This window comes from Mus pahari, chromosome 17 (genome assembly GCF_900095145.1).
Source record: "Mus pahari chromosome 17, PAHARI_EIJ_v1.1, whole genome shotgun sequence".
Classification (NCBI taxonomy): Eukaryota; Metazoa; Chordata; class Mammalia; order Rodentia; family Muridae; genus Mus; species Mus pahari.
The window spans coordinates 66,454,838-66,481,231 of record NC_034606.1 but is presented as its reverse complement, the minus strand read 5'-3'; the positions used below and the strand labels follow the sequence as shown (position 1 = coordinate 66,481,231).

General features: G+C 50.9%; 2 protein-coding genes across 2 annotated transcripts; both read left to right on the top strand.

Annotated features, from left to right (window-relative positions):
* Positions 1-3,631: 3,631 nt before the first annotated feature.
* On the top strand, positions 3,632-15,554 carry Krt79 (keratin 79). Its single transcript, XM_021216305.1, has 9 exons — positions 3,632-4,203; positions 6,181-6,398; positions 7,843-7,903; positions 8,013-8,108; positions 13,004-13,168; positions 13,369-13,494; positions 14,023-14,243; positions 14,703-14,737; positions 14,977-15,554. Exons 1-9 carry the CDS (start codon positions 3,742-3,744, stop codon positions 15,180-15,182), a joined length of 1,590 nt encoding a protein of 529 aa, XP_021071964.1. The 5' UTR covers positions 3,632-3,741; the 3' UTR covers positions 15,183-15,554.
* Positions 15,555-20,065: 4,511 nt separating this feature from the next.
* Positions 20,066-26,025, top strand: Krt4 (keratin 4). The gene is made up of 9 exons (XM_021217178.1): positions 20,066-20,616; positions 21,724-21,938; positions 22,792-22,852; positions 23,239-23,334; positions 23,846-24,010; positions 24,161-24,286; positions 24,833-25,053; positions 25,231-25,265; positions 25,360-26,025. Exons 1-9 carry the CDS (start codon positions 20,128-20,130, stop codon positions 25,527-25,529), a joined length of 1,578 nt encoding a protein of 525 aa, XP_021072837.1. The 5' UTR covers positions 20,066-20,127; the 3' UTR covers positions 25,530-26,025.
* Positions 26,026-26,394: the final 369 nt, after the last annotated feature.

Below are 26,394 nucleotides of genomic sequence, written 5' to 3'. Positions count from 1 at the left end.
AGACCAAGGGGCCTCTCTTCCCAGTGATGGCCGATTAGGCCATCTTCTGCTACATATGCAGCTAGAGACACAAGCTCTGGGGGTACTGGTTAATTCATATTGTTGTTCCACCTATAGGGTTGCAGACCCCTTCAGCTCCTTGGGTACTTTCTCTAGCTGATGAGGAACTTCTTAATGGCTTTGTGCTGGCAGTGCACATAGTAGGTCCAGCCCATGCAGTGAACTGTGCTCAACCCTTACCTCTTTTCACAACCCTGATTCCTTTATGTGTTGAGGGCTGAAGGAAAGGCAGGATAGTAATCCTTATAGGAAGGATTACTTCTCGAGGCTTAACAAGACCAGGAGGCCAGCGACTTTCCAGACCACGAAGCTGGGAAGCAGCCACCAACGGCTCTAGTGAATGGGTTAACTCTTTTACTTTACCTGGGACAAGGAGACTTTCAGTGTTAAACTAGGACAGGCCAAGGAGGAGCAGGGCATCAGCTGCCCTGCGTAGAGTTGAGGAGACACGAGACTTGTCATGGATCAGAGAGTAGTTTCTGGAACAGTGGGGAGGGACCCCAGGGAGAAGTGTGATGCTGGAGGGTGGGAGTTAGCAAGATTCCCCATTTTTCTCCCTTCGGATCTCCTCTTTGGTTATCCTCACTGGACGAAGGAAATGAGAAAGCAGTGCCCAGTTGTGAGGAAAGTGGGGGTGTCTCTGAGGTAGGATGGAGATAAGAGAGCACAACCAGGGCTGGGGGAGGGCATGCCAACCCTACACACAATGTGCTCAGGGCACACTGGGTCACACAGCTGGCTCTCGGTACACACTGATGATGGCACCTTAGAAGAAACTTACTAGATTGGAAAGTCCTACTTCTCTTGGAGTCACCTTCCCCTGTGTCATCCATGTAGTTCAGCATCCAAGCTGTTAGGTATTAGGGATACAAGTTGCCATTATCAGCCATTCTGACCCATGCTTTTGGCGGCAGTAGCATTAAATCCCCCATGCTCTTGTATCCTGCTAGTGGGGAATGCTGTCAGGTGAGTCTCCAGAGTTGGAGGCCCTTGGTAGCTGGCAGTTGAAGGAGTGGTAGGCTGTAGTTCTTCCTTTGGAAACCCCCTCCCTGGACCTTCCTCCACAAGGTTTGTGGGAGGCCACAAGTGTGGATCAAGCTTAGACATTCACTGCCTGTGGACCAAGCCTTGGCAGGAGGCTCACTTCCTTAATTAATACGGAGTAGCCATTGGATCACCTCTTAAGTGCTCTTCTGCTCTCCAGAGCTTCTGTGGCATCCTGGTCTTAGCAGGAGACCTCTGGAGGGCTGGTCGCTTGATTCATCAATCTTTATAATCTTTGCTCTTGTTCTGTTTACAATTATTCCTATAAACTCTACTAGTTACAAAGGTATGGGGTTTCCTCTGGAAAGATTCAAAGAGCCAGGTGTGGTGGCGCATGGGTGTCACTTCAGTGCTTGGGAGGTAGAAGTAGGAGGATCAGGAGTTTAATGTTGTCTTTGGCTACACAGAGTTTAAGGTTTGATCTACATAAAATCAGGGTATGTGTGTGTTCTGCAAAAAGACTTCCAAAAGACAATCCAGTTTGACATCTCAAAATAGCCACAGAGCTACAAGCTACAAACGGCCGAGGAGGCAAAGCGACCTCACAGGACCCTGCCTGAGGCGATCTGTCTGGCTGGGAAGGGAAGGCTGTCTGTGAGTAACAACCCCATCTCCCAAGAGTGCGCCTGGGCTGCCCAGGCATTTGCCACTAGCTCCCTAGCTCCCAGGGTAAAGCCTGGAACAGAGAGCATGCTCAGAAGGTACACACACGAATGGCATGCCTGAATGCTAGTGTTTGAGGCGGGGTACGTTTATATTTACAGTTTGACTCCCACTCCCACCAGCCCAGCCACACAGTGACTCACAGCACTGCCTGACATCATCTTCCTGCCCAGAGGACCATGGCAGCAGTCTGGAGGCTAGGCCTCACTCACAGCTATCTCTCCTCCCACGCTGCCAGGCGGAGATAAGGGAGCCTGAGAAAGTGTTCTCAGCCTGGGGAAAGGAGACGGAGGTTGGTCGGTGGGAGACGATGGCTCATTCCAAGGGCATTGCTTTTCCAGAAGGACTTCTATGGTGGGTTATGCTTGGATGAGGTTCAGAGAGGTGGAGAGTGTCCCAAAGGCACACAGGTCACTGAGAACTGGCTTTTCAGACCAATTCTCCCAGATGCCTGGTGTCCTTAACTCCAAGCAGTCTTGGTGACATTAAGGGGCTACTTCTGTGGCTCTTCATGACTGCTAGGAGCTGGGTTCAATGCTTCCAGCGAACAGGAGCCTCTTGAATATCCCAGTGGCCCTAGGGAAAGATCCCCAGCTTTCTTTGGAGCCAAGAGGCCACCATCCTCGCCCGGGTCCCAGCTCTAGCCTGGCAGAGTCAACACTGCCCCATCTCTGCCTTAACCCAGTCTCTGCCCTTTTGCCCTCTGTTTGCTGAATGATGGAGAGGTGAGGGGGGCCAATCTCAAGGTCTGCTCCCACTATCGGTGGCCCTGTACCTGAAGTTTCTCCAACTTGGCTTGGGCTGTGCTTGGTTCTAGAAGCCTGACTGGGCAGAGAGTGGAGGCCGCTGTGAAGTGACCAGAAGTGTCCCTGTTCTTCTGAATTGAGCAGGTGGAGTCCTCGTGGTCAGGAAAGGAGAAGGTTGAAGAGGGTACAGCACGAGACACTTGGGGCTTCTTGGATGCATGTGCATCTTCAGTGTTCCAAAATGTCTGGGCCCCACTGGGGAGGCTCCACCAAGGAAGAGCTTAGGTGTGGCCACTGTTCCTTGCCTCCCTCCAGCCCCAGGAAAAGCAGTTGGGGTCCTAAGCCTTGGCACCCTGCCTGTGGTGGCCAGACATTTCTTTTCTTTCTTTGTCTTTTTTTTTTTTTTGGTTTTGAGGCAGGGTGGCCTTGAACTTTTGACCTTCCCGCCTTCACTGGATTATAGGTGCGCTCTACTATGCCTGATTAGAGTCAAAGCCAATCAACCCACATTGTGTGCCCGGTCAGGCCTATGGCTGGGCAGGGACCCTCCTTTCGTCCTTGGATCCTCTTTACCCCACACAGAGTTCCCACCCAGCAGACACCTGCCAGTGTAGACAGATGAACAGCTGCCCCACCCCTGCACTGTCACCTGTGCCCCTCACGCTGGACCTGCCAAGAGACAGGAGGCTGTGGGCTGGGAGGGTGGGACTGGAGCAGGCCTGGGCACTCTCTCTACAACCCGTTGCCCAATGCACCTTCCCTTGCCACCTGCACAGCACTGGGCCCTGGGGCCTTGGCTTACCACAAGGCCCTGGGACAAACCCCACAAAACAGAGCCCCATTGACAGCAGGCCATCAGGGCTGCGTAGGAGGAGACCAAGCCAGCCACTGGGTGGTGAGGGTAACCGTAGGAGCCCTATCATCCTGTTCCAAGTGAGGAGAGCTTACGGGGTGGGGTGGGGGTGGGGGTGGGGTGCTTCCCATCTCAAGTAGTCTCTGCTCAGGAGCAACACTTCATCAGTCTCAGTGATGGCTGGGCGAGGCCCTCCCACATCCTGGGGGAGAAGGGATCCCCCCGGGCCCCTCCCTCTCACCTGTGGTAATCACAGCCGGAGTGTATAGAACCCAGGGCCAGCCCAACTGGGAAAATATAAAAAGGCCTTTGGTGGCTCAGTAGCTCACTCCGGCTGACTCCCTTCTGTTCTCAGCTGCTTTCTCGCTGACAATCATGAGGTCCTCTTTGTCCAGGCAGACCTTCTCCACTAAAGGAGGCTTCAGCTCTAACTCAGCCAGCGGAGGTGGTGGGAGTAGGATGCGAACCAGCTACAGCTCAGTGACTATGTCCAGGGGCAGTGGCGGTGGGGTCCGCTCTGGGTCCAACTCCGGGGGCTTTGGCAGCCGGAGCCTCTACAACTTGGGAGGCAAGAATATCTCCGTCAGCGTGGCTTGTGGGGCCTCCTCTGGCCGGGCACTAGGAGGCTTTGGCAGTGGGGCCTATGTGGGCCTAGGGGCTGGCAGGCAGACATTTGGGCCAGTCTGTCCTCCCGGGGGGATCCAGGAAGTCACTGTCAACCAGAGCCTGCTGACGCCTCTCAATGTGGAGATAGACCCCGAGATTCAGCGGGTGCGCACCCAGGAGCGCGAGCAGATCAAGACCCTCAACAACAAGTTTGCCTCCTTTATTGATAAGGTGGGTGGGCAAAACAGGGGTGGGGTGGAAGCTGAACCTCTAATGGGGGGTGGTCTGGGCAAAGGCAATTTTTACCATGTGCTCTATGGAAAGGATGGGGTGGCCGTGGTTTCTGCCTATCGGAGGTTGGGGCTAAAACCCGGTGACTGGGGTTTCTTCTGTGAATGAGGGACCCAGTCCACCTGTGTTGGAGCCTTTCCTATACCGCTAAGCATTAGCCTTACCCCATTATTAAAAGATGTGTGGTCCCCAGTGTTCCTGTCAGGGAGTTGGCCTTTAATGACTTGAGTCATTTTATAGCTGTGGGCAATAGTGCATGGCTCAGGAATCCTACAAACCATCCAAGGTTGGAGCCTTGGAATTCTTTCTGTCCTCTCCAGCTGAAGAAGTCTTGGGGTCAGGCACAAGGAGAACCTGGAGGGCAAGAGGAAGCCCTTTGCCCTCCCTTGCCTGGTTCCCAGTTCCAGCCACTACAAGGAGGGTGACCACCCTACAGATGGAACATTACTGGGAGTGTTCCGGATCCCCGTCTCACCTCCAGGGTGACCGGGATCACTCTGGTGCCACCTCTCTCATTTCTTGCTCCATTCCTTCAGCCCTGTGTACCTTGGCTCTGCGCCTAGGCTGCGAGATCAGGCTGAGGCATAACTCCATGATTTGAACTTTTAACACAGAAGGGCCCTACCCCCTTTCTCGTGTGTCACCATCAGGGTTCCATGAAGGGCCTGGGTAGGTGATGCTTTGCCCGTTTTTACAGCATGAAAACTGAGGCTTAGAGTGGTCCCAAGACTTGCTCAGGATCACACAGGTATGTGAGGCAGGGTCATAACCGTAAAGAAGGCTGCAGAGCTCCACAGTCCTGGGCACTGAAGTGTACCTGCTACAGGGCTCCTGGCCAAGTGACTAGGCCTGGTGTGCTGTGGAGGTGGCACCTGGAGGGACCGGGTGGCAGAGGGTAAGGGAAGTTGTGTCACCTACCTCTTACCCTTTTTCCTAGTGACTTTTGGTTCTTCTGTGAGCTGCTGTGGGTGCTGGAAATTGAATCTGGATCGTATGGAAGAGCAGCCAGTACACTTAACTAGTGATCCATCTCCAGCTCTGTTTCTTCGATGCTATTTATTTTATTTATTTATTTTTATTTTATTTGTTTTAGTTTTATTTACGTGTGTATGTATGTCTGTGTGATGGTATTGAATCCTCGGGAGCTGGAGTTACAGACCGTTGTGACCTGCTATGTGGGAGGTTGGATTTGAGCCATACATATATGATTTTTTTTTTTTTTTGAAGCAGGGTTTCTCTGTGTAGCCCTGGCTTTCCTGGAACTTGCTCTGTAGACCAGGCTGGCCTCAGAGACTGACCTGCCTCTGCCTCCTGAGTGCTGGGATCAGAGGCGTGAGGCACCACCACCAGGCTTCTGTGATATTTTAAACAGTTGACTGATGCGGAATTGGTCTCATCAACACTGGCCCCATCCAGTTTCATCTGGGGCAAGTGGGAAGAAAGTAAGACAGAGAACAGAATGAGTAGCTCAGGTGACCAGCATGCGCACACACACACACACATACATACACACACACATACATACACACACACGCACAGATACACATATACATACACACACATACATACATACACGCACATACACACATATACATACACACATGCACACACACATATACATACACACATACACACATGCACATACATACATACACGCACATACACACACATACACACACACGCACATACATACACACACACGCACACACGCACATATACATATACACACATACACACACACACTTGTTTGTTAACTCTTTAGCGTCCTTTCTGTCTGTCTGGACTGTCGTTTGAGCAGGATTGCTCCCTCCCAGAGAGATGTAGGATGCTATACCACCTCAGTGATGCTGGCCCAGGGCATGCTGGATGCTGCTCCCCGGGTGATATCCACCCATCCTTCCTTCTTTCCCTGGTCAGGTGCGCTTCCTGGAACAACAGAACAAGGTGCTGGAGACGAAGTGGGCGCTGCTGCAGGAGCAGAGCCAGAACACGGGGGTCGCCAGGAGCCTGGAGCCTTTCTTTGAGAATTACCTGAGCACCCTGAGGAGGCAGCTGGATACCAAACAGAGCGAGCGGGGGCGGCTGGATATGGAGCTGAGGAACGTGCAGGATAATCTGGAGGACTTCAAGAACAAGTGAGGGGCACACATGCTACCCTATGAGATAGCATGACATGGTGAAAAAGACTTACCCCAACTCAGGCAGAGCTGCCCCTATGGGGGCTGGGGCTGGGGCAAGGGTGTGTGTGTGTGTTTCATGTTTGTTATTGGTTGATTTGTTGTTGTTATTATTATTATAATTATTTTCAGACAGGGTCTCACTCTTGGTGCTCCTCTTGCTCAGCCTCAGGGATTACATGTGTGGTAACCTCACCCAGCTTAGTAACTGTAAACTCCCTACCTTTTTATAAGGTAGGGAGGATGGTGCACTGAACCCCAAGCTCTTGCAATCCACACGCAGCTCAGCCAATCTCACTTTGTCCCACTTTTTTTTTTTTTTACCGCCTCTCTTCATGTCTCCAAGCAAATCTAGTCACCTCATTACTTTCTTCTTAAGTGTGTTTACTAGGAGTGTGTGAGAGGTTGGCCAGATCGACCTTCCTGAGAAGGGTTAGGGTTACAGGAGGCGTGTTTTTACATCATGGCTCATTTGATGGCACTTATGAGTTAATGGCGCACAGCCCGGTATGCTCAAGGTTCTACAGGGCACAACAGTGTTATTTTTCTTCAGAGAACCATCTGAGGTACAGGGACAGTATACACCATGACTTCTCTAGATGCTGAGGAAGGCCACAGGCACTCCCATGTTCTTTCCCATATTCGCCGCCATTCCAGATTCCCTTCTTGAGAAACATCAGCCCTGGATGTTCCTATGTCTGTGCCACAAATTCCTTATATGCTCACATAATCTTAATTCAAATTCCAGCAGGTATATAAATGAACTATTTATATAGTCCATTTGCCCAACTCGATTCGACAAAACTTAAAACAAAATACCACGATCGTGTCTAAAACGTTCAGCGTAGTGATTCCTCAGCCTCATGGGAGACCTAGCATGGAATTTTCAAGTGCTCCACAAATATCAAACATTTAGAGGAACGGGTGTTTGAATGGAGATCCAAGTGCACTTCCCACCACATGGTTGACAATACACATATTTATAACATTAAAGGGTAATTTAGAAATACCTTTCCCTGTAACTTGACTCTGTCAGTTTCTAAACCTTAATATTAACAGAAGTGGCTGGGAAGGAACCGATTGTTTCAAATGACGGTGTGTTGTTGAAAATGGAGACGGAGGTCAGTTGTTGTTGGCACACTTATTTTGTCTGGAACAGCCTCCAGGGGCTCTGACCCAAAGAGATCACGATTGTGTATGAATTTGCTACTTCTTTCTTCCAAAAGGGAAAGGAAGTGTTTAAACAGTGGCCTCCCCCAAGCTTCTTCACTATTGACTGCATTAAAGATCTGTTCCCCACAGATGCTTCCAAGTGGCGATGTCACCCACTAAGGCTTCCCGGGAGCCGGGTGAGCCCACTGCCTAAAAGACAGAACTCGCCTAAGCCTTCCTTGTGTTACAGGTACGAGGATGAAATCAACAAACGCACTGCCCTGGAGAATGAGTTTGTGTTGCTCAAGAAGGTGCGTGGGGTGGCTAGGCCGGGGGGGGGGGAGGTGGCCCTTTGGCTGCCAGGGTCTGGATGGATCTGGGGTGTGAGGGCTCTGTTTGCCCTCTTCCTCCTCTCCTCAGGATGTAGATGCCGCGTACATGGGCAGAATGGATCTGCACGGCAAAGTGGACAGCTTGACCCAAGAGATTGACTTCCTGCAACAGCTCTTTGAGATGGTAAGGAGACAGATGGTCAGCCATGATCTGTGCACATTCACGTATCACCAGAGAGTCACCCTCAGAGGTGTGAACTCACCAGTGTTCCTTAACTGGTAAAAGTTTGGAGCCTACAGGATGGGGCAGGGTGTGATAGCTCATGTCTTTTAATCATAACATTTGGAGGCAGAGGCAGGTGATATGAATTTGAGGCCAGCCCGGTCTTCATAGATGTTTTAGGCCAGCCAGAGTGAAACACTCTCAAAAAAAAAAAAATTGTGACTCTACCCTTTTAATGAGTACGACTTCTCATATAATAGATGCTTTCAACAGGGCCAGACCCTGAGCCGACTTTGTGCAGATTTTTCTCAAAGGCTCCACAATGTAGGTGCTATTGTGCCCATTTGAGAGCCAATGGTACTGTGGTTCAGAGTAACTGGCCCTTGGTCACAGAACTAGTCAGAGGCAGTGGTCCCCTTGGTTGCTCAGTTTGAAATGGGGCAGCAGGGATGGGCCAACAGGGAGTGTGATCCAGGATGGTAAGGCGGAGTAGTGGGTGGATCGGAAACTCCAGGATGGGTCTCAGGAGACAGGGAGTCTTGCAGACCCTACTTGGGACAGTAGGGTTGAGCTAAGTGGGAATTCGCTAGAGAACCAGATATTTCCAGCATCAGCAGGGACTACTCAGCTAATTTTCTGTCCAGGGTAAAACCCCTTCTGTGGCAGCCAGCCAGGGGCTCATGCAACCTCTACCTGATCCTCCAGGTGCAGGGTGCTTGCTGCATGTGAGGGCAGCTGTTGTTGCTCTGAGGGCTCTGTTAAAAGGTGACAATGAATGAATCTTGTGACAATGAAGAGACATTGAGAATTCAGGAAATAGGGCTCTCTGTATTCAGAAGACAGATGAGTGGGGAAGAAGAGCAGACATTTATCCATGCATCTCAGCGTTCTTTGGTTCATGTAGTGTTTTAGAGAACACCTTATCCTGCCTGCTTAGACAATCTCTGGAGATTTTCACATGAATGCTTTCAAGAGAGGTGCGGACATATTTTTCTCCAGTAATTAGGTAGTTGAAAAAAGTTTGTGTGTGTGTGTCTACATGCATGCTTGCATATTTGTGTGCATGTGTGCATGCATGTATATGTGTGTATGTGTGGTACATGCATGCTTGCATGTGTATGTGCATGCATGTGTGCATACATGTATGTGTGTGCATGCTTGCATGTGTGTGTTTGTATGTGTGTGTTTGTGTATGTGAGTGCATGAATGTGTGTATATATGTGTGGGTGTGTGTATGTGTGCATGCATGTATGTATGTATGTATGTGTGTGTGTGCATGCATGTATGTATGTGTGTGTGTATGTATGTGTGTGTGCATGCTGGAAATGGAACCAAGAAGTAGGCAAGTGCTGTATCACTGAGTGGTATCTCTAGTTATTAGTTTTTGAAACAAGGCCTTGCTATATAATCTATCCTGGTCTGGAACTCACTGTGTAGTTCAGGCTGATCTGAAACTCACAGCAGCTCTCTTGCCTCAGCTTGATCCCCAAGTGCTGATTATATGCTTGTTCTACCACACCTGGTGATAGTAAGGTTTTTATACAAAATGAAAGAGTTAATGTCCCCTTCCTTCCCTATAATGCTACTGAGGTGTATACCATCACACAATGCTATGTGGCAACCTGGGCACTGGATCACTCTATCCTGTGTGTTGGTGGTACCATGCCCTACTCTGTTTTTTCCAAACTGCATAAATGTTCTGTTTAGATTTTTAAATTAAATTTTTGTGTGTGTGGTTTCTAGTTTTTAAGGAGCTCATGTAGCCCAGGCTAGTCTCAAACTTGCTATGTAGGTGAGAATGACTGAAATCTTGACCTTCCTGGGCTGAGATTACAGGTGTGAATAGGTACTCCTGGTTTATGTGGTGCTGGGAATTGAACACAGGACTCTGTGTTTGCTAGATAAACACTCCATGAACTAAGTAAGACAAGGCTAGCCCTTCTATTTCAGGTCTTTGATGACACTTCCGTGTAAGTGACTGATGGAGGTGATAAGGGGATCAGAGTTAAGAACAGAGCCATGGGGGTTTCCATTGGTGATTTCCCAACACAGTATTGTTTTATTAATTAAGATTGTGCAGTTAAAGGGCCCAGGCTACTTTGGCATCCACTTAAACATGATAGTGTGGTACTTTATGCCTGTAATATCAGTACTTGGGAGGCTGAGGCAAAAGGGCCTGGGTTCAAGGCCAGCTTGGACGATACTTGTGAGTACCTGTCATCTGACCCCCAATCTATTTAATATACCACCTTTTGGGGCACATCACCCTGTACATTCTATCTATCTATCTATCTATCTATCTATCTATCTATCTATCTATCTATCTATCATCTATCTATCTATGGCAAGGCCTCTCACCGAGACTGTACCTTATTCTTTTGAGGAGACTGGTTGGGCAATGCGTCTGGTTGGGGATCTGCCTGTCTCCCTTCACGCCAATGGTGTTGTCACAAGGCACACACTAAGATGCGTAGCTTTTGACATAGTTGCTCGGGATCCTAACTCATGCTTACACAACAGATGTTTACTTCCTGAGCAATTCCCCTGGTACCTCTTGTCTCATTCTTTTTGGGATTTCTGGAAAGAAAGGAGTGGTCAGATAATGCCCACCGTAAGTTTTTGGCTATCCAGCAATACTCTCATATGTTAAAAGTGAAACCTATTTGGTTTCATGTATCCTCTTGGTGGCTCTGTGCCTCCTCCCATGTTTTACAATTCCTTAACCTGCAGGATCCTGACTCCTTCCCTCAGAGGAGCAGGGCTTTGCTGCTGGGCTCTGGACTCCTCATCCTTGTTTCTTTGGAATGGCTCAGTGTTCATCTCCTTAGTCTTCCCTGGGCCTCCTATGATCGGCCCCTCTGATGCTTTGGGGTGTTTCCCTTTTCTCTTTGCTGGGCTTCACAGTGGTTTCTCATGAGTTAGGATGTCCCTGTCCACCCTCATGCTCGACTGTCTGTTCTCATGTTTCACGTTTGGCTCTGCTCTACCCAAAGCACGGAGCTGGCTTACCCAGTATCCCTTTCTTTCATTCTACCTCGCTTACTTAACCAGCGTTTATAGAGTTCCTCCCACATGACAAGTAAGACAAAGCTCCTGCCCTTAGGGTCAGTTTCTTAAGTAAGGAAAGCCCTGTTGGTACAGGCTCAAGATGCCAAGGCTCACCTGGAGGCTGTGGTGGGGGTTCTTTTGGAGGGCAGGCCCTCTGAGGACACACCTGCAATGGATCTTAAGGAAGAGCTGGCATTCAGAAGCAGGCACAGGAAGGGCTCAGCTCGGCAGGGCTTTGGCATCAAAGGGCACAGTGTCTGTGATGGCAGGAAGTTGGCGAGTTGAGAGATTTAGAGGAAGATGTAGAAAGGAAAGGTCGCTGTGGACCATGCTGGGGGATGACTTCCTGTCAAAGGGCTTCCCCATCCATCAGGGCAACAGTTCTTTTGCCATTCACATTGGCTAACCTGACACTCAGGATCCCATTCCATGCTCTAGGTTTGGCCATGACACCTCTGGAGGGTGACCCCAGAACCCTTGTCCCCTAGCTTCTGCTCTTCAGTGACCCATTTGTCCCCACCCTTGTGCTTAGAACATAGTCAACATCCCAAGCTGTCAGATAGTCAGATATGGATTTGCTCTCTCTCTCTCTCTCTCTCTCTCTCTCTCTCTCTCTCTCTCTCTCTCTCTCTCTCTCCTCTTTTTGGTCTGAGCCATTTCAGGTCTGCCGTCAGGTTCCTAAGGGCTCTCCTTACTGCTTTTTGATCTGGGACAAGTGACTTAATCTCTCTGTGGAGCTAGAAAAAGAAGTGTCCTGAAATTTAACTCATCATGCTTGTTGAGTGGCTGAGGGGCCAAGCTGATGCCTTTACCACAGTAGCTACTTAGAAAGTGAAGGGTTTGATACTCTCTCTCTCTCTCTCTCTCTCTCTCTCTCTCTCTGCCATATTCCCTTGGGTTGTATGTGTATATGTGTGTATATGTTTATGTGTGTATGCACATGTATATGTGTGTATATGCATGCATGTGCATGTGTACATGTGTATGTGTTTGTGTGTGTGTTTGTGTATGTGTTTATGACATGCTAGGGTCACAGTGCAAATATGGAAGGTGGCTGACAGCTGGAGTTGAGGGCAGTCTGGTAGAAGTTCAGGGAGCCAAGGGATGACAGAGGCAGAGCCCTCTGGGTGCCAATGTCATAACCCAGTGAACAGATCACAGATCCTCAACTTCCGGTTACCTTTACATCACCTTTGTTGTCACTAATGCATCTTCAAAAAAGGGCAGTGGCCATAGAAATGTAAGGAGGTCTTGAGAACACCGTGGTCTAGTGCACTGATTGTCGGAAGCCATCAGGGCTTTGTCAGTGTCTGACTTCTTTGTCATCACTTTTCCTTTGTACCTGGTCCTCTGGTAGGAGCCTCTTTCCTGCCAAATCTCTCTTCTCCCCTATCATCAGGGTCACAAGAGACAGTGGAACAGGTAGGCTCCTGAACATGCCACCTTCCCTGAAGGCACAGAAGTAGCCTTCAGGCTAACTGGGGAGTGCTTGTCTCCTGGGGATGTGATGATCACAGAAACCAGTGACTGTCCTAGCACAGAGCCAGGGTGGCACAGGGCAGGGAGGCACACTTCCCTCGTTCCCCTGATCTCTCAGCAGAAGACCCGAGGATCAACAGGGAAGATGTAAGCCCACCTCACAACGGGGAGATGGAGGTTCTTTTTCCAGTGGTAGATTCTTTCCAGGGAGGATCCTGAGGAAGCCTAGGATGTCCCTCTGAGGCCATGCAAGGGTCCTGTCCTGCATCCTTCGTTTCTGCCCAAGGCATAGGGCAGGACTCTGGTGGCAGCTGCTTTTATTTCTACAGGAGCTGAGCCAAGTGCAGACCAATGTGTCTGACACCAACGTGATACTGTCCATGGACAACAACCGCAGCCTGGACTTGGACAGCATCATCGCTGAGGTCAAAGCCCAGTATGAGCTGATCGCCCAGAAGAGCCGGGCTGAGGCTGAGTCCTGGTACCAGACCAAAGTGAGCAGACAACTGCTTGGGTGTGCGGGCTGGGGGTGGACCTCCTCCCCTGGAGAGTCCTGGCCCACTGGACCCTCAGAGCTCTGGGACCTGGTACACCCAGCTCTCGTGGGACTTCCAGCAGAGGGTAGGCTCTGATACCAACAGTTATCAAGCAGGTCAGGGCTCTCAATATTCATTGACACCCTTTTGGCCTCCAGTATGAAGAGCTGCAGGTGACAGCTGGGAAGCATGGGGACAGCCTTCGAGACACTAAAAACGAGATCGCAGAACTCACTCGCACCATTCAGAGACTGCAGGGCGAAGTGGATGCAGCCAAGAAGCAGGTGGGCCATGGCGTTAGCTTGGAAAACTCCAAGCCTGGCTCATCAAGATGAACCTTTTCTTTTCGGGAAGGTGCTCCCAAGAGATGTGACTGGGGTTCAGAGAGGGCAATAGACTTGCCGCAGGTCACACAGTGTTGTGTGGTAGAGCATTTGGTATGACCTCTTTCAAAGGGACATGTCTATGATATCTTACTCCAGGATGTCAGTGTAGGGGGTGGGCAGAGGATGCTGACTCTATGTAGGTATGTCCAAATCGTGTGGCTTCTTCTATAGATAGAGCAAGACTTTTGCCTGGCAGTAAGGTTGTATTGTTCATTTTACTTCTTCCAAAGCCCTGGGAGGATCTGCTGGAAGAACTGAGATTATATTTTTGTGTTTCCTTACTGCTTCTATTAAGCTCCCTTTCAGTTACATTGTTTCAGTTTTTCTCAGATTGTTTGGGTAGGGGGTGGGGCTCCTGACTTGAGAGCAAAGGGATGAATGGGATGCGCCTGGACAGTATTCCCAATACCATTTTCCTGTGGGCAGTGCCAGCAGCTGCAGACAGCCATCGCAGAAGCAGAGCAGAATGGGGAGATGGCGCTCAAGGATGCTAAGAAGAAGCTTGGAGATCTAGACACAGCCCTGCATCAGGCCAAGGAGGACCTGGCCCGGATGCTGCATGAATACCAGGATCTTGTGAGCGTCAAGCTGGCCCTGGATATGGAGATCGCCACCTACCGCAAGCTGCTGGAGAGCGAGGAGAGCAGGTGGCAGCCCCTCTGCACATCTGGGATCTGTTTGCTGGGCAGAGGGTGGTGGTGGTGGTGGTGGTCTAGGGTGTCTCTCCTAGCTCTCCCTGTTTCTGCTGCTCACTTCCTGGATGGATTGGCCCGACTCAGCAGCAAGGTTTGCTTGGCCGGGTCAGACTCTATTCCTTCCTTTGAGAAAGATAGGAGTCTCTGTCCTTAGGGGTACCAGGGTTTGTCAGTGTTCCCACAGGAAGCAGGGAGAGAGGGGAGGCTTTAAAGCCTCCAGCAGAATGGCCTTTAGGCTCTGCTGAAAGGCCTTGAGCTTCCGATTGCCCCATACTCCTACTACTTAGGACTCTGGGTGTTGGCCTCAGGCCTTGGCACCTAGCTGGATGCACCTAGAGGCAAGGGGAGGGAGGGAAGATTTTCACATTGGTTTCCAGATCGCTAATTGCTCCGGGTCCTTGTTTCCCTTAGGATGTCTGGAGATTGTCCCAGCGCAATCAGCATCTGTAAGTATCCACCATCCGTGCCCACCATCAACCCCTTCCGCCGCGCCCTGCCCCTCCCATGCCTCCTCCAGATGCTAAGGGGCCCTTCTATTAGGCTCAGGTTCAAAGGGTCTGGCAGTGTGAGCTTCTAGCAGTTTGCCACATTACTCTACTCCAGTCCTTCGTGGGTTTCTGGGCTTCCCTCTGCCCCTTTCTGGCTGGACAGTTCCTCAAGTCCTGAGTGTTTACTTCGTTTGCAGCGGTGACCGGCAACTCTACCTCCGTGTGCGCAGGCGGCTCAGCTGGCTTCGGGAACGGCCTCTCTCTGGGCGGGGCTGGCGGGGCCAGCAAGGGAGGCTTCGGTACTAGTGTGAGCTATGGCGCTGCCAAAGGCGGTCAGGTCTCTGGGGGAACCTCCATCCTACGGAAGACCACCACAGTCAAGACCTCTAGCCGGAGATACTAGCAGCAAGGCTTTGAGAGATGGGCCCTGGTCCTTGCGCTGGCCATGGCTTCTCAGGACCAGAGAGGCTGAGTATTTGTAGTGCACAATTTACATATAATTTGCATTTGGGAAAGGGCTCAAATCTACTCAGGTTTTTCTCCTTGGTTATGCAGTGGAGTGGGAGGGAAGTTAGGGTCACCAGCTGGTTGATTTGGGGGTAGGATGTCCAGTTCAACTTTTTCACCTCAGCAGATCTGCTCTGAGTTCAGGGCAAGCTGGAGGAGGCAGAAGGGGTTGCCAGAGACCTGCAGCTCCTCACCCTCTCCCCAGAACAGCTTTGTCACCTGTCTGTGCCTGTGATGTGTCTCAATAAACAGCAACTGCCTACTGCAAGATGTGTGTGACTCCAGTTTGTCCCCCCACCCCGGGGAGCAGGAATGTGCCAGTCGGCAGACTCCTACACTGCCGCCTTCAGAACCAGACAGACCTTGGGTTGATCTCGCCTTTTGCCGCTATTGGCAGTGTGAACTTGGGCAGAGTCCTGATCTCCAAGCCTAGTTTCTTCCTTGTAAAAAAGAGAGGCTGTGGAAAGCAAGTGACTTAGGGAGCCCTCCCTTCCCTTCCCTAGACCTCAGGATTCTCTGCACAGACTTTAGATGATTTCTCCCCTACTCCCCACATCTAGCCACCAATACGAACACACTTTTAATCAGATTATGTGCTTTATAGACACACATTGATTTGCTCCAGGATTCAGCAGAGACACAGGGTTCTCCACTTTCCAACTTAGAAAACTTCTAGGAGTTAGCTTGCATATTCCCTGCAGTGGTAGATGATGTCCTGGTGGCTAGGGCTTTGGTTTCAAGCCCTGTCCCTTTCCTACTGAAGTTCCCCCAACTCCCTCCACTCTCACTGCCTCCTGCCTCCTAGGTCACGTCCTTTCCTCAGCTCCCTGCACCCTCCCCAGCCTGTGTCCCATTCCTCACTGACATGCAAAAGGCTAAGGCCCAGCTATTTTTCCTCCATTCCACCTTGCCTAGAGCTCAGTCAGAGCCTCCCCTCCTGCCTGAATGCTGTTAAGCATTCTGGGGACACAGGGCTTTGACTTGGCAAATGATACCCCCGGAGCCCCCCAACATCATGGAACATATTCTCCAGGGGCTTCACCAGCACGTTTAGACTTTTAGGGGTGAGATCTCAGGCACTCAGATTCCCTGACATGCCTCTCCGACAGCCCGTGATTAACCCCATTTCCAGATGGGTACAACAAAGCACAGAGAGGTTAGGTAACCTTTTAGGAGCACAGAGCTGCATGTAGAGTCCAAAAAAATGTTGCCCCAAAGTCCAGGCCGGTCGCTGGGTTATGCTGCGCACAGAGAAAAGCTGCTACTTCACAGGACCAAAAGCAGGTTGTTGGTGGTAGGGGAGACCGACTGGATCGAGAGCATGCATGCCTGAAAGCCACTATACATTGACAGCAGAATCAAACCCGGCTCCTTTGACAGTAAAATATGGCCTAGAAATGGAGCGATGTAGTTTTGCCTTGTTTGTCTAAGCTTAGAAGTGACTTTACTGACCTGGAACCTTCCCACAGGGAACTCCTAGTTGTGGAATTCAGGGGGAGGGGGATGGAAGGCCACCTGCAAGGGTAGGGCTGGGGTGCTATGGCCTGTTTTCTATCTCTGCTGCCTGAAAGCTTCATCGAGTGTGCTTTGGCGGTGGGAAGTGTTGAAAGTCCCTGCTGGCACATGCCAGGGGCAGAAGAGCACTGATCCATGGACTTTTCTGGCCTTCCCTTCATCCCAGCTCCCTGGGTCTCCTGAGCATCTCTGGTTGGCTCTGATTCCCTCAGAGTGACTCAGGCCATGGGGCAATTGGGGTTAGGTGACCCAGTGGGGCAAGGGCATCCATCCGACCAGGGAGAGCAAGACATTTTCCCACACTGTTCCCCAGGTTAGGGCTGACGGTGATAGAGGCCTCAGCATCCGTAATCCCTAGTTGAATGGGATGGCTTCGCCTCCTGCACTCAGAAAGCTCCGAGCAAACACACCCTCCCACTCCTGTTCCATGCCTGACAGCACCCGGCTTACTCCTTAGAGCCAGGCTCAGGCAGGTGGCCAAAAGAAGCAGGGTCACCAAGGCCAGAAGCCAAAGCAAGAGCTGTGTGTGCACAGGGCTGCAGTGGGAGTGCGAGACTGGCTTTCAGTTGTCACCTCCTGGTGGACACTTGTCTTTGCTTCTGCCTGATGTAGAAAGGAAACATTTCTTCTTTGACCCCTCTTCCCACAGGGACTAAAAACAATCTCAACTGGGAAGTTCTTGCCTGTGTCTACCTGCAGTTTCTTATCTCCAGGGTGAGGATTCTGTGAAGCATGGGCAATTCTGATTTAATAAACTCACAGGACTCACAGGATGTGGCTTGAGACCAGCATATTCTTTGATCTGGGTTTACCATAAGATTTGTGACTATATCAATTTGGAATTAGCTAATTGGAGGGCCCAAGACTGGCCGTTGAGGACCCTGTTGTGACTTATTGAGGACCTGTTAGGACAAGGCCACATGCAAAGTCATCAATCATAGGGACAGAAGGGAGCTGAAATGGAGCACGCCATGTTCCCCACGATTGCTGCTCTTCTGGAGGGGAGGTCATCAGTGCGTGGCTGAGAATTCTGCGCAGGGTAGACACCTGTATAAAACAGTGTCTACCCAAAGGTTAAGGTCATGAGATTTGAGATTACACCTATAGCACTGGTTTCCTAAACCCATTATTTCTGAGCTGTTGTATCTCAGGCGAGTAACACGACCTTCCTGAGCCTCAACGTCTCTTTGCTAGAATGGCTAAGAAGAATAAAACTGTCCCAAGAAAAGCCACCATTGTCATCTAGCATATGTCAGGCATTCTAAGAGAGTCGCTTCTACCCAGAATGCTCTGGGCTTCCCTCTACTGCTTTTTGCCTGAAGGGATGGGCACATGCTTCACGTAACCATCAGGGAGGCCGTCAGCCATGGCTTTGTCATTGGGATGACCCCAGTTCTCTGAAGATGCTCACCTCTAGTCCTGGAGTCTTTTTTTGTTCAGTACTTGACATGACCATGGGCCGTGTCATTTCTTCCAAGTTGGGAAGAATTACAGTCTCAGATACAAGACTCAGAGACATGGCATGCATCCCTCTAGGCTTCATCTGGCAAAATCCTCATCAGGGCCTTAGCACACCTGGAGGACAGAGATAAGATGTGGAGATGTGTGCAGAGAGAAGTATGAAACAGCGGTGGCTCTCAGAACACCCCCTCAGGGCCCTTGACATCTAGAGCCGTTGTTATCTTCCTGACAAGGCATGCCTACTCCCAGACTAGGGTAGACACACAAAGACCTGATTGCCAGTGTCCCACAGTCCCCTTGAATCGCAGAGACTGGTGCAAAACTGGTGCCCCGCAGGCACTGGGGGTGGCGGGGCTGCACCTCTGCGCCCTGTGGTGCTTACCTTCCCCAGCTTCGCCTGCCTATGTTGTGGGTCTAGGCTCTAGCCTCCCCAGCCCTCGAGTTGGTCTACCGGGGCCCCCTGGACCGTGACAGGACAGAGGTGCAGGGGAGACCTGGAGGACTGTTGGTTGGGCTCTTGGACTGTCTTCTGGCCTTTGCTGTAGCTCCATCCCTAGGGCCTGACCTGTGCTCACCCTCACCGAGTTCTCTGTGTATCAAGGAACATGGGGGACATGGGTGTGATTCAGGCAGGGGGATTATCCATGTGCGAGTGGTTGCTCTTTCTCGCCTCTGGGTCGTTTCCTCAATGATGGAGGGAGGAGGGAACTCAGGTGTATTGGATTTCCTAGTCCCTGTGCTGGATGAGAGCACATGCCTGTTGGTCTCCAGTGTACTAGGCACCTTGGATATACTGTCTTATCTATGCTTAGGAACATGTCTTATTTTACTTATAAAGTGAGTTGGCTGGTCTCAGAGGTGTCAGGTGACCCACCGCAGACTGCATAGTTAGTGAGAGACGAATAGACTCTGTATAGGCCAGTTCTGCTCCGTGAGGAGGAATCCAGGTTCTAGGAGTAAAACTATGAGTTTGCATCTCACACATGGCCCTGAATCACCACCAGTCTGCCAAAGCAATACTCAGCATCGAGAATGTTCGGAACCTCTTTCCAGAATTCTGGGACCACCTCAGAAAAAAACGAAAACAGACGTGCTGTGTTCTGGGGAAGCTATGTAAGCCCAGGGTGGCTATGGGCCACACGGTGGCATCCCATCCAGGAGTCCCTTTGGGTCTTGGTTGGAAAGGCTATACCAGGCTGGAACTGTAAGAGAAGAACCTTGTTTCGTAGGTGAACAAAGGGCCAGGGACACACAGAGGATAAGAATGATGGATGCAGGCATACGAGTTGATTACCAAGCTCCCATCCTCGATCACAATCTCTCTTGCCTTGAGAGGAAAAGTAAATATTTGCATTCTTTCCAATTTATGAGTCCCTGGGCTGAGCTTGGGGAGCAGCTTGCACACACAGGTCAGGGCGCATGGCCTGGCAGTGGCAGGCTGTGCCCTAGAACCCAGGTTCTCAGGTTCCAGGGACCGTGGCATGCAAGTAGGGGTGATCAGACTAGGTGCCTGTAGCAGGAGCCCCATGAGGCTGGGAAAGAGGGCGGAAGGGCTGAGTCAGGTGGGCAGTGATACAGGAGGCCCTGGGGCACCGGCTCAGCGAGGGATGAGACCGTAAGCTGTGCCCTCCCGGTGACTTTTCTAGGTGTGCTTAGTGACATGTTCAGCAGGTGCAAGAGAGATGGGCCGTTGCCAAAGGCCCAGCCCAGAGATACTTCGGATTTTTCCCTTTATGCCCCTGCAACCAAGCCCTGCTGCTCCAGCCTATATAAGCCACAAGGGCCGAGGGTTCTGACATTCAGCACCTGGCCCTTGCTTCGCTTCTGTTCTGAGCTCGTTGCAGCTGCCTCCTCCTCTCTCAGCCATGATCGCCAGACAGTCAAGTGTCCGCGGAGTTTCCCGGGGCTTTAGCAGTGGCTCAGCTATTGCTGGTGGAGTCAAGCGAGTGGCCTTCAGCTCAGGCTCCATGTCTGGCGGTGCAGGGCGCTGCTCCGCTGGGGGCTTCGGCAGCAGGAGTCTTTACAACCTCGGGGGTCACAAGAGCATCTCCATGAGCGTGGCCGGGTCCTGCCAAGGCGGTGGCTACGGGGGTGCCGGAGGCTTCGGTGTTGGAGGATACGGTGCTGGGTTTGGTGCCGGTGGTTTTGGCGGTGGCTTTGGAGGCTCCTTCAACGGTCGAGGCGGTCCTGGCTTCCCTGTCTGTCCTGCTGGAGGTATTCAGGAAGTCACCATCAACCAGAGCCTGCTGACACCTCTTCAGGTGGAGATTGACCCAGAGATCCAGAAAATCCGCACGGCAGAGCGTGAGCAGATCAAGACCCTCAACAACAAATTTGCTTCCTTCATTGACAAGGCGAGTGAGCCTGACCTTTGCAGAGGGTGGTGGAGTGAGGGTTTCTAAGCTCTGGGCCCTGGGTCTTTCTTAGCCAGGAGGCCACCTCATACCTACTTCTGACTCTGGGTGAAATCCCTCATTTCTGAGGATGCTTGAAGAGCAAAGGAGATGCTCTTTGCTTTTTCTAGCCCAGCTTCCATTTTTTTTTTTTTTTTTAAAGGCAAAACCTGGAGATCTTTCCTATGTAGCTCAATTGTAGCCATGCATCATGGAGTCTGATTACTCAGAGATCTATGGCTAGGGGTCAGTGCTTGAACGAGCATGTAGTAGCTCATGGAGGCTTTACCATGACCCCGGGAGTACAGACTTGAGTGTCAGACTAAGAGTTCTCTGGGCTTGTTGGCTGTATCTCCTTTCATCTCAGCTTTTGAGTTCAGAAGGTGGGAGCTTTGCTGCTTGAATGTAACATGGAGATGCTCTGCCAACCACTCCTTTGGCTGGCCTGGCTAGGTGTGCTAGAGAGCGAAGGCTCCAGGAAGTCCATGCCAGGATGGATTCCAGCTGAGTCTTAGAACATGTCTGGGCCATTTGTAGTTAGAGTTAATCGTATACAGATTCAGTAGACAAGGCTTTCCTCTGTAACTCATATCGGCGTCAAACTCATCATCCTCCTGCCTCAGCCTCCTGAGTGCTGGGCCACACATGTGCGTCACCATGCTTAGCTTGTTTTGAAAGTGAATGTGTCTGTTCTTCACCGTGGGTCCATATCCCTTGGACGCAAGGGCCTGCCAACTGTGTTTGTACCTCGTGGTCCTATTTGATCTGATTATTTCACATATGCTTTGTTCTCTAGCCCTGCATCTGGGCCTTGGGTCTGCTGTGGTTAAAAAGCTATTGTTGCTGTACCATCATCCTTCTACTGTTCCACAAGCTATGTGTCCCATAGACCACTATGGGCCCAGGAACATGCTTGCTATGATGGTGCCCTGGGCTTGCTATGAGGTGGCCCAAGCTGTGTGACTCTTAGGTGGTCTGGCTGGCCCACCTAGGCTGGTGCTGGCCTCAGAACCCTCCTGCTGAAGCATCTGGCTCTTACTAAGGACCTGTGTCTTCTTTTCCACATAGGTGCGATTCTTAGAGCAACAGAACAAGGTCCTGGAGACCAAGTGGAACCTCCTCCAGCAGCAGACGACCACCACATCTCCCAGAAACCTGGATCCTTTCTTTGAGACTTACATCAACGCCTTGAGGAAGAACCTGGACACTCTGAGCAACGACAAAGGCCGCCTGCAGTCAGAGCTGAAGATGATGCAGGACAGTGTGGAGGACTTCAAGACCAAGTACGTGGAGAGAGGGAGGGCTGTCCCACACCCAGGCTAGTCTCCAGCAGCTTGGGACCTCAGGCCCTGAGGAATCCAAAGCTGGGGTAGAAAGCTCCTCTGAGCCAGCTTCCATATTCAAACGGCCACATTTTTATAGGTGGAAGCCAAGTAACCACGAGGTCCTTTAATCAGTGATCGTTTTGGGTACCTGGGTTTGCTGTGTACAAAGAGGTTCAGAAATAGAATGGATCAATAGTAGCATTAGCCTGGTCATAGATTGGAACGTAGACTGGTAGATAGCTTGGAAAGAGCCAACTGAATATTGATTAGTGTGGCTTTCATAATCTTTAATAGGGGTAGTATTCTTACTTATGGTTTGTGAGAACTGAGAGACACCCAGGGGACACACAGGGGACACACAGGGAACACATAGAGACACCCAGGGGACACACAGGGGACCTCACAGGGAAACACACTATGCAGTAGCTTTTCTTTTGCTCTCTGTGGGATGAGGCTGAGAAAATGACCACACTCACTCACCAAGAAAAGGGAACTGACTCAGAATTTAAAATCGGGACGTCTAATCTGCCACAGCCTGAAGGACAGTCTTTCCAATGATCTAATCTGATCACTGCGATGAGGTTTCTCCTTTATATCCCCCCCCCCCCAAACAGCCTTTATTTTATTCTGTCTCTGAATAAACAGGGCCAAGGCTGTTAGCCTCATGGGTAGTATGTTAGATGAATATCTGTGAACACTTGAGTGTTTCTCATGATCTGGGCATGTCCAGACTCTCAGAGTTTGAGAAGATGTAGTGGACCGGGGAGAAATATCTCATGGTGATCTTCTGCCTTCCTGCCCCCACCTCCAGGTATGAAGAGGAGATCAACAAGCGTACAGCTGCAGAGAATGACTTTGTGGTCCTCAAGAAAGTAAGCCAGGAAAGATGGCAGGAAAAGCATATAGCATCCCTCCCTGTTGGAAGTGGCCCTTGGCTTAAGTCATGTGTCTGGTCTATCTCTCTGTCTGGCTTTATTTTCCTTGGGTTTATTTGGAATGGTGGTATCAAAGAATGTAGGGGCTGAGATCTAAAAGGAAGTTACTGCGTGAGGAGAACCTGTCTGGCCTGTGCTCTGTCTGTGTAATTCTGATGGCTTTAGAGGCAGGACACAGCAAGTGTGCATAGCGATCCTGCACAGTCTTTTAGAATGTGTAAGCGAACCTAGATGTGTTGACTGACATTTCTGCCCCCACCTTCCTGTTTCTTCTCCTGCATCCCTTTCATCCTCTTCCCCCTTCTCCTCCTCTACCTCTGTAGGATGTGGATGCTGCCTACATGATCAAGGTGGAGTTAGAGGCCAAGATGGAAAGCCTTAAGGACGAGATCAACTTCACGAGAGTCCTCTATGAAGCGGTGAGGCCCGTGTTCTCTGTGTAGAGGAGGGCAACCCCTCCCTGTTAGGCTGTGGGTTGGAAGTCATGGTTCTTAATAGATTCCAACAATTTACATGAAGGCAGTGGGTTCTTGACAAGGTCTTGGCAAGGTCATGGGGAGAAAGGACTAGAGTATAGTGAGAGATTCAGTGGAGAGTTTCTCAGAACTAGGTCTCCTAGCAGATGTTGCATGGGGGAAAACTCATTCTTGCCCTAAATGTTTCTGTTCCTTTGCCTTCCACCTAAAATGTAGTGTACCTGGTGATTTACACATAGAATGTCTATGGTCTTGGGGATCGGTAGAGCCTAGAACCATTGCTTTTCCCGTGACAGCGATGTCACCAACCTTTCATCTCTCTCCTTTCCCTCTCTATTACCTCTGCCTTCATCAGACTCATTTCCCAGTCACTTCCACGGTGTTGGGAGGCTGGTGTCAGAGGTCAGGGGAAAGTGACTCTATTAGGGTCTGATGTGAGACATGGGCCTTGCAGGAGCTGGCTCAGATGCAGACACATGTCTCAGACACATCTGTAGTGCTGTCCATGGACAACAACCGGAACCTGGACCTGGACGGCATCATCGCGGAGGTCCGGGCCCAGTATGAGGAGATTGCTCGGAAGAGCAAGGCTGAGGTTGAGTCCTGGTACCAGATCAAGGTAGGTGTGTGAGATGAGTCCATCCTCCAGGTACCACTGGCTCTCACTTCACGGGGGGGATTTCATGGCGTCTGGTGCTACCCTTTCATCTCTGTTGACCCTCGCTGGCTCTGCCCTACAACCTGAGAGCCCTGTTCTCTTGGGTATCAGGTCCAGCAGCTCCAGATGTCAGCTGACCAACATGGAGATAGCCTGAAGACCACCAAGAACGAGATCTCAGAACTCAACAGGATGATCCAGAGGCTGCGGGCAGAGATTGAGAACATCAAGAAGCAGGTGGGTGTGGGTGCCTTTGTGGAGGGATGAAGCAGATAAAGCCCTGGAAGATTCTAGGCTTGTCTGTAGGCCCTCTGTATATCATGATACTGATCGCATAGCGTATCTTGTTTAATGTGGCTGTGGCAACCCAAACACAGGGCTCCTGGCTAGTCTGCCCTGGATTTTGCATATCTTTGTTGTTGATCCGATGAGGTTATGGGTGGGCTCGGCAGTCTTGCAGGGGCATGAGTGTGTTCTGTCTGGAAGGACTGGGACTTCTCCGCCAACCTCCCAGACAGGGTTTCTCTGTGTAGCCCTGACTTTCCTGGAATTCACTGTAGACCAGACTGGCCTCTCAGAGAGATCCACTTGCCTCTGCATCCTGAGTGCTGGGATTAAAGGCGTACACCCATTAAAGGTGGGCTAGGAATGGGACTCTTGAGTCAAAAAAGATGGGAAGAAGAGCAGACAGGATTCTAAGATCTTAACCAAAGGAAGCTGGCTCAGGTCTGAAGTGCTCTAAAGTAGGGAACTGATGTTGTCCATTAACGTCCCCGTCCACAGTGCCAGACTCTGCAGGCATCTGTGGCTGATGCAGAGCAGCGTGGAGAGCTGGCCCTCAAAGATGCCTACAGCAAACGCACAGAACTGGAGACCGCACTGCAGAAGGCCAAGGAGGACCTGGCCCGGCTGCTGAGGGACTACCAGGCTCTCATGAACGTCAAGCTGGCCCTGGATGTGGAGATCGCCACCTACAGGAAGCTGCTGGAGGGCGAGGAGTGCAGGTGAGGGGGGTTAGGGTTTTAGGGTCAGGATTCTGCTGGGCTTCCCACCTCAGGCTTCAGTGCTGCGCTGGAGCATTCTGACCAGCACCAGCAGGTTGACAGTCAGCTGTTATGGTGTGGCTGCTCAAGGCTGAGATAGAATCACTGTGAGGCTCATGGCTCTCTCTTCCCCTACAGGATGTCTGGAGAATGCAAGAGTGCTGTGAGCATCTGTAAGTACCTTCTCCACCTGCCATCCGTCCCTCCGGGTCTGGGTTGGGGACTTCTGGCACTGAGAATAACTGTGGGCTTTGTGTCTCCTTCCAGCGGTAGTTGGTGGCAGCGCCAGCATTGGCGGCAGTGGCCTTGGCCTGGGTAGCGGTTTTTGCTCCGGTTCTGGTTCTGGAAGTAGCTTTGGATTTGGTGGTGGCATTTATGGCGGTTCGGGTTCCAAGATCACCTCTTCTGCCACCATCACCAAGAGGTCCCCACGATAGGCGAGACAGAATCCCGATGATGGCCCTGAGCCTGGCAGGGTCGGCCATTCCTGATATATCCTGTGCGACCTTCACTTCATCTCCAGCCTTCCTTCCTGGTGCTCATCTTGTTACTCTCCCCCCTGCCTTGGTCCGTCAGTCCCAGGACAATCTTCTTGGCCATGGTGTGACCTCTGTTCTATTGGAACCTGGTAGCTTCTTCTCAACTTGGGTCAAGTGACCCCCCCCCCCTGCATGGGAGGGATGTCTGATTTCACCCCAATGGACAGAGGGGATGAAGAGCAGAAACTCCTGCAGATGTACAGGGTCACTCTCAGTTGCTCTAGTCACACCAGCTTCCACCTGATCCTGGACATCCATGTTCTACAACGATGCTCATTCTCCATCACCTGGCAGCGACGACGGGCTCTGCCAGGTTAAGACAAGGACTGCTTGGTGTCCCGTGAAACCCTGCTCCTCTCTCTACTTATCCCCAATAAAATGCTTTTGTCATTCATTCTGAGTACTTGGCTTTGTTTCCTGGGAAGAAGGCTGTAGAAGCCCATCTATTCAGATAGTTTAGGTAAAGGTCTGAGGATCTGTCTGTGCAGATCAAAGTCATCTGCTGCTTCCTCAGGTTCCTGTTTCCAAGGTGCAGAAAGTATGACTGCCAGAGAGGCAGGAGAGGGACCCATAGGCTGCCCAGAGGTCAGAGGAACAGATTCATGAAAACCTCAACTGTCTAAGGGATGCTTGTTGTAGGTGCCTGGGACAGGATGTCTCAGTGCTGAACTTGGGATCCGCCTGGAGGAAAGGGCTGAGTCTGGATGTATGCAGGGCATCTGATAGTCCAGTGCCTCGATGTGTATAGAGCCTGAAGCTTACA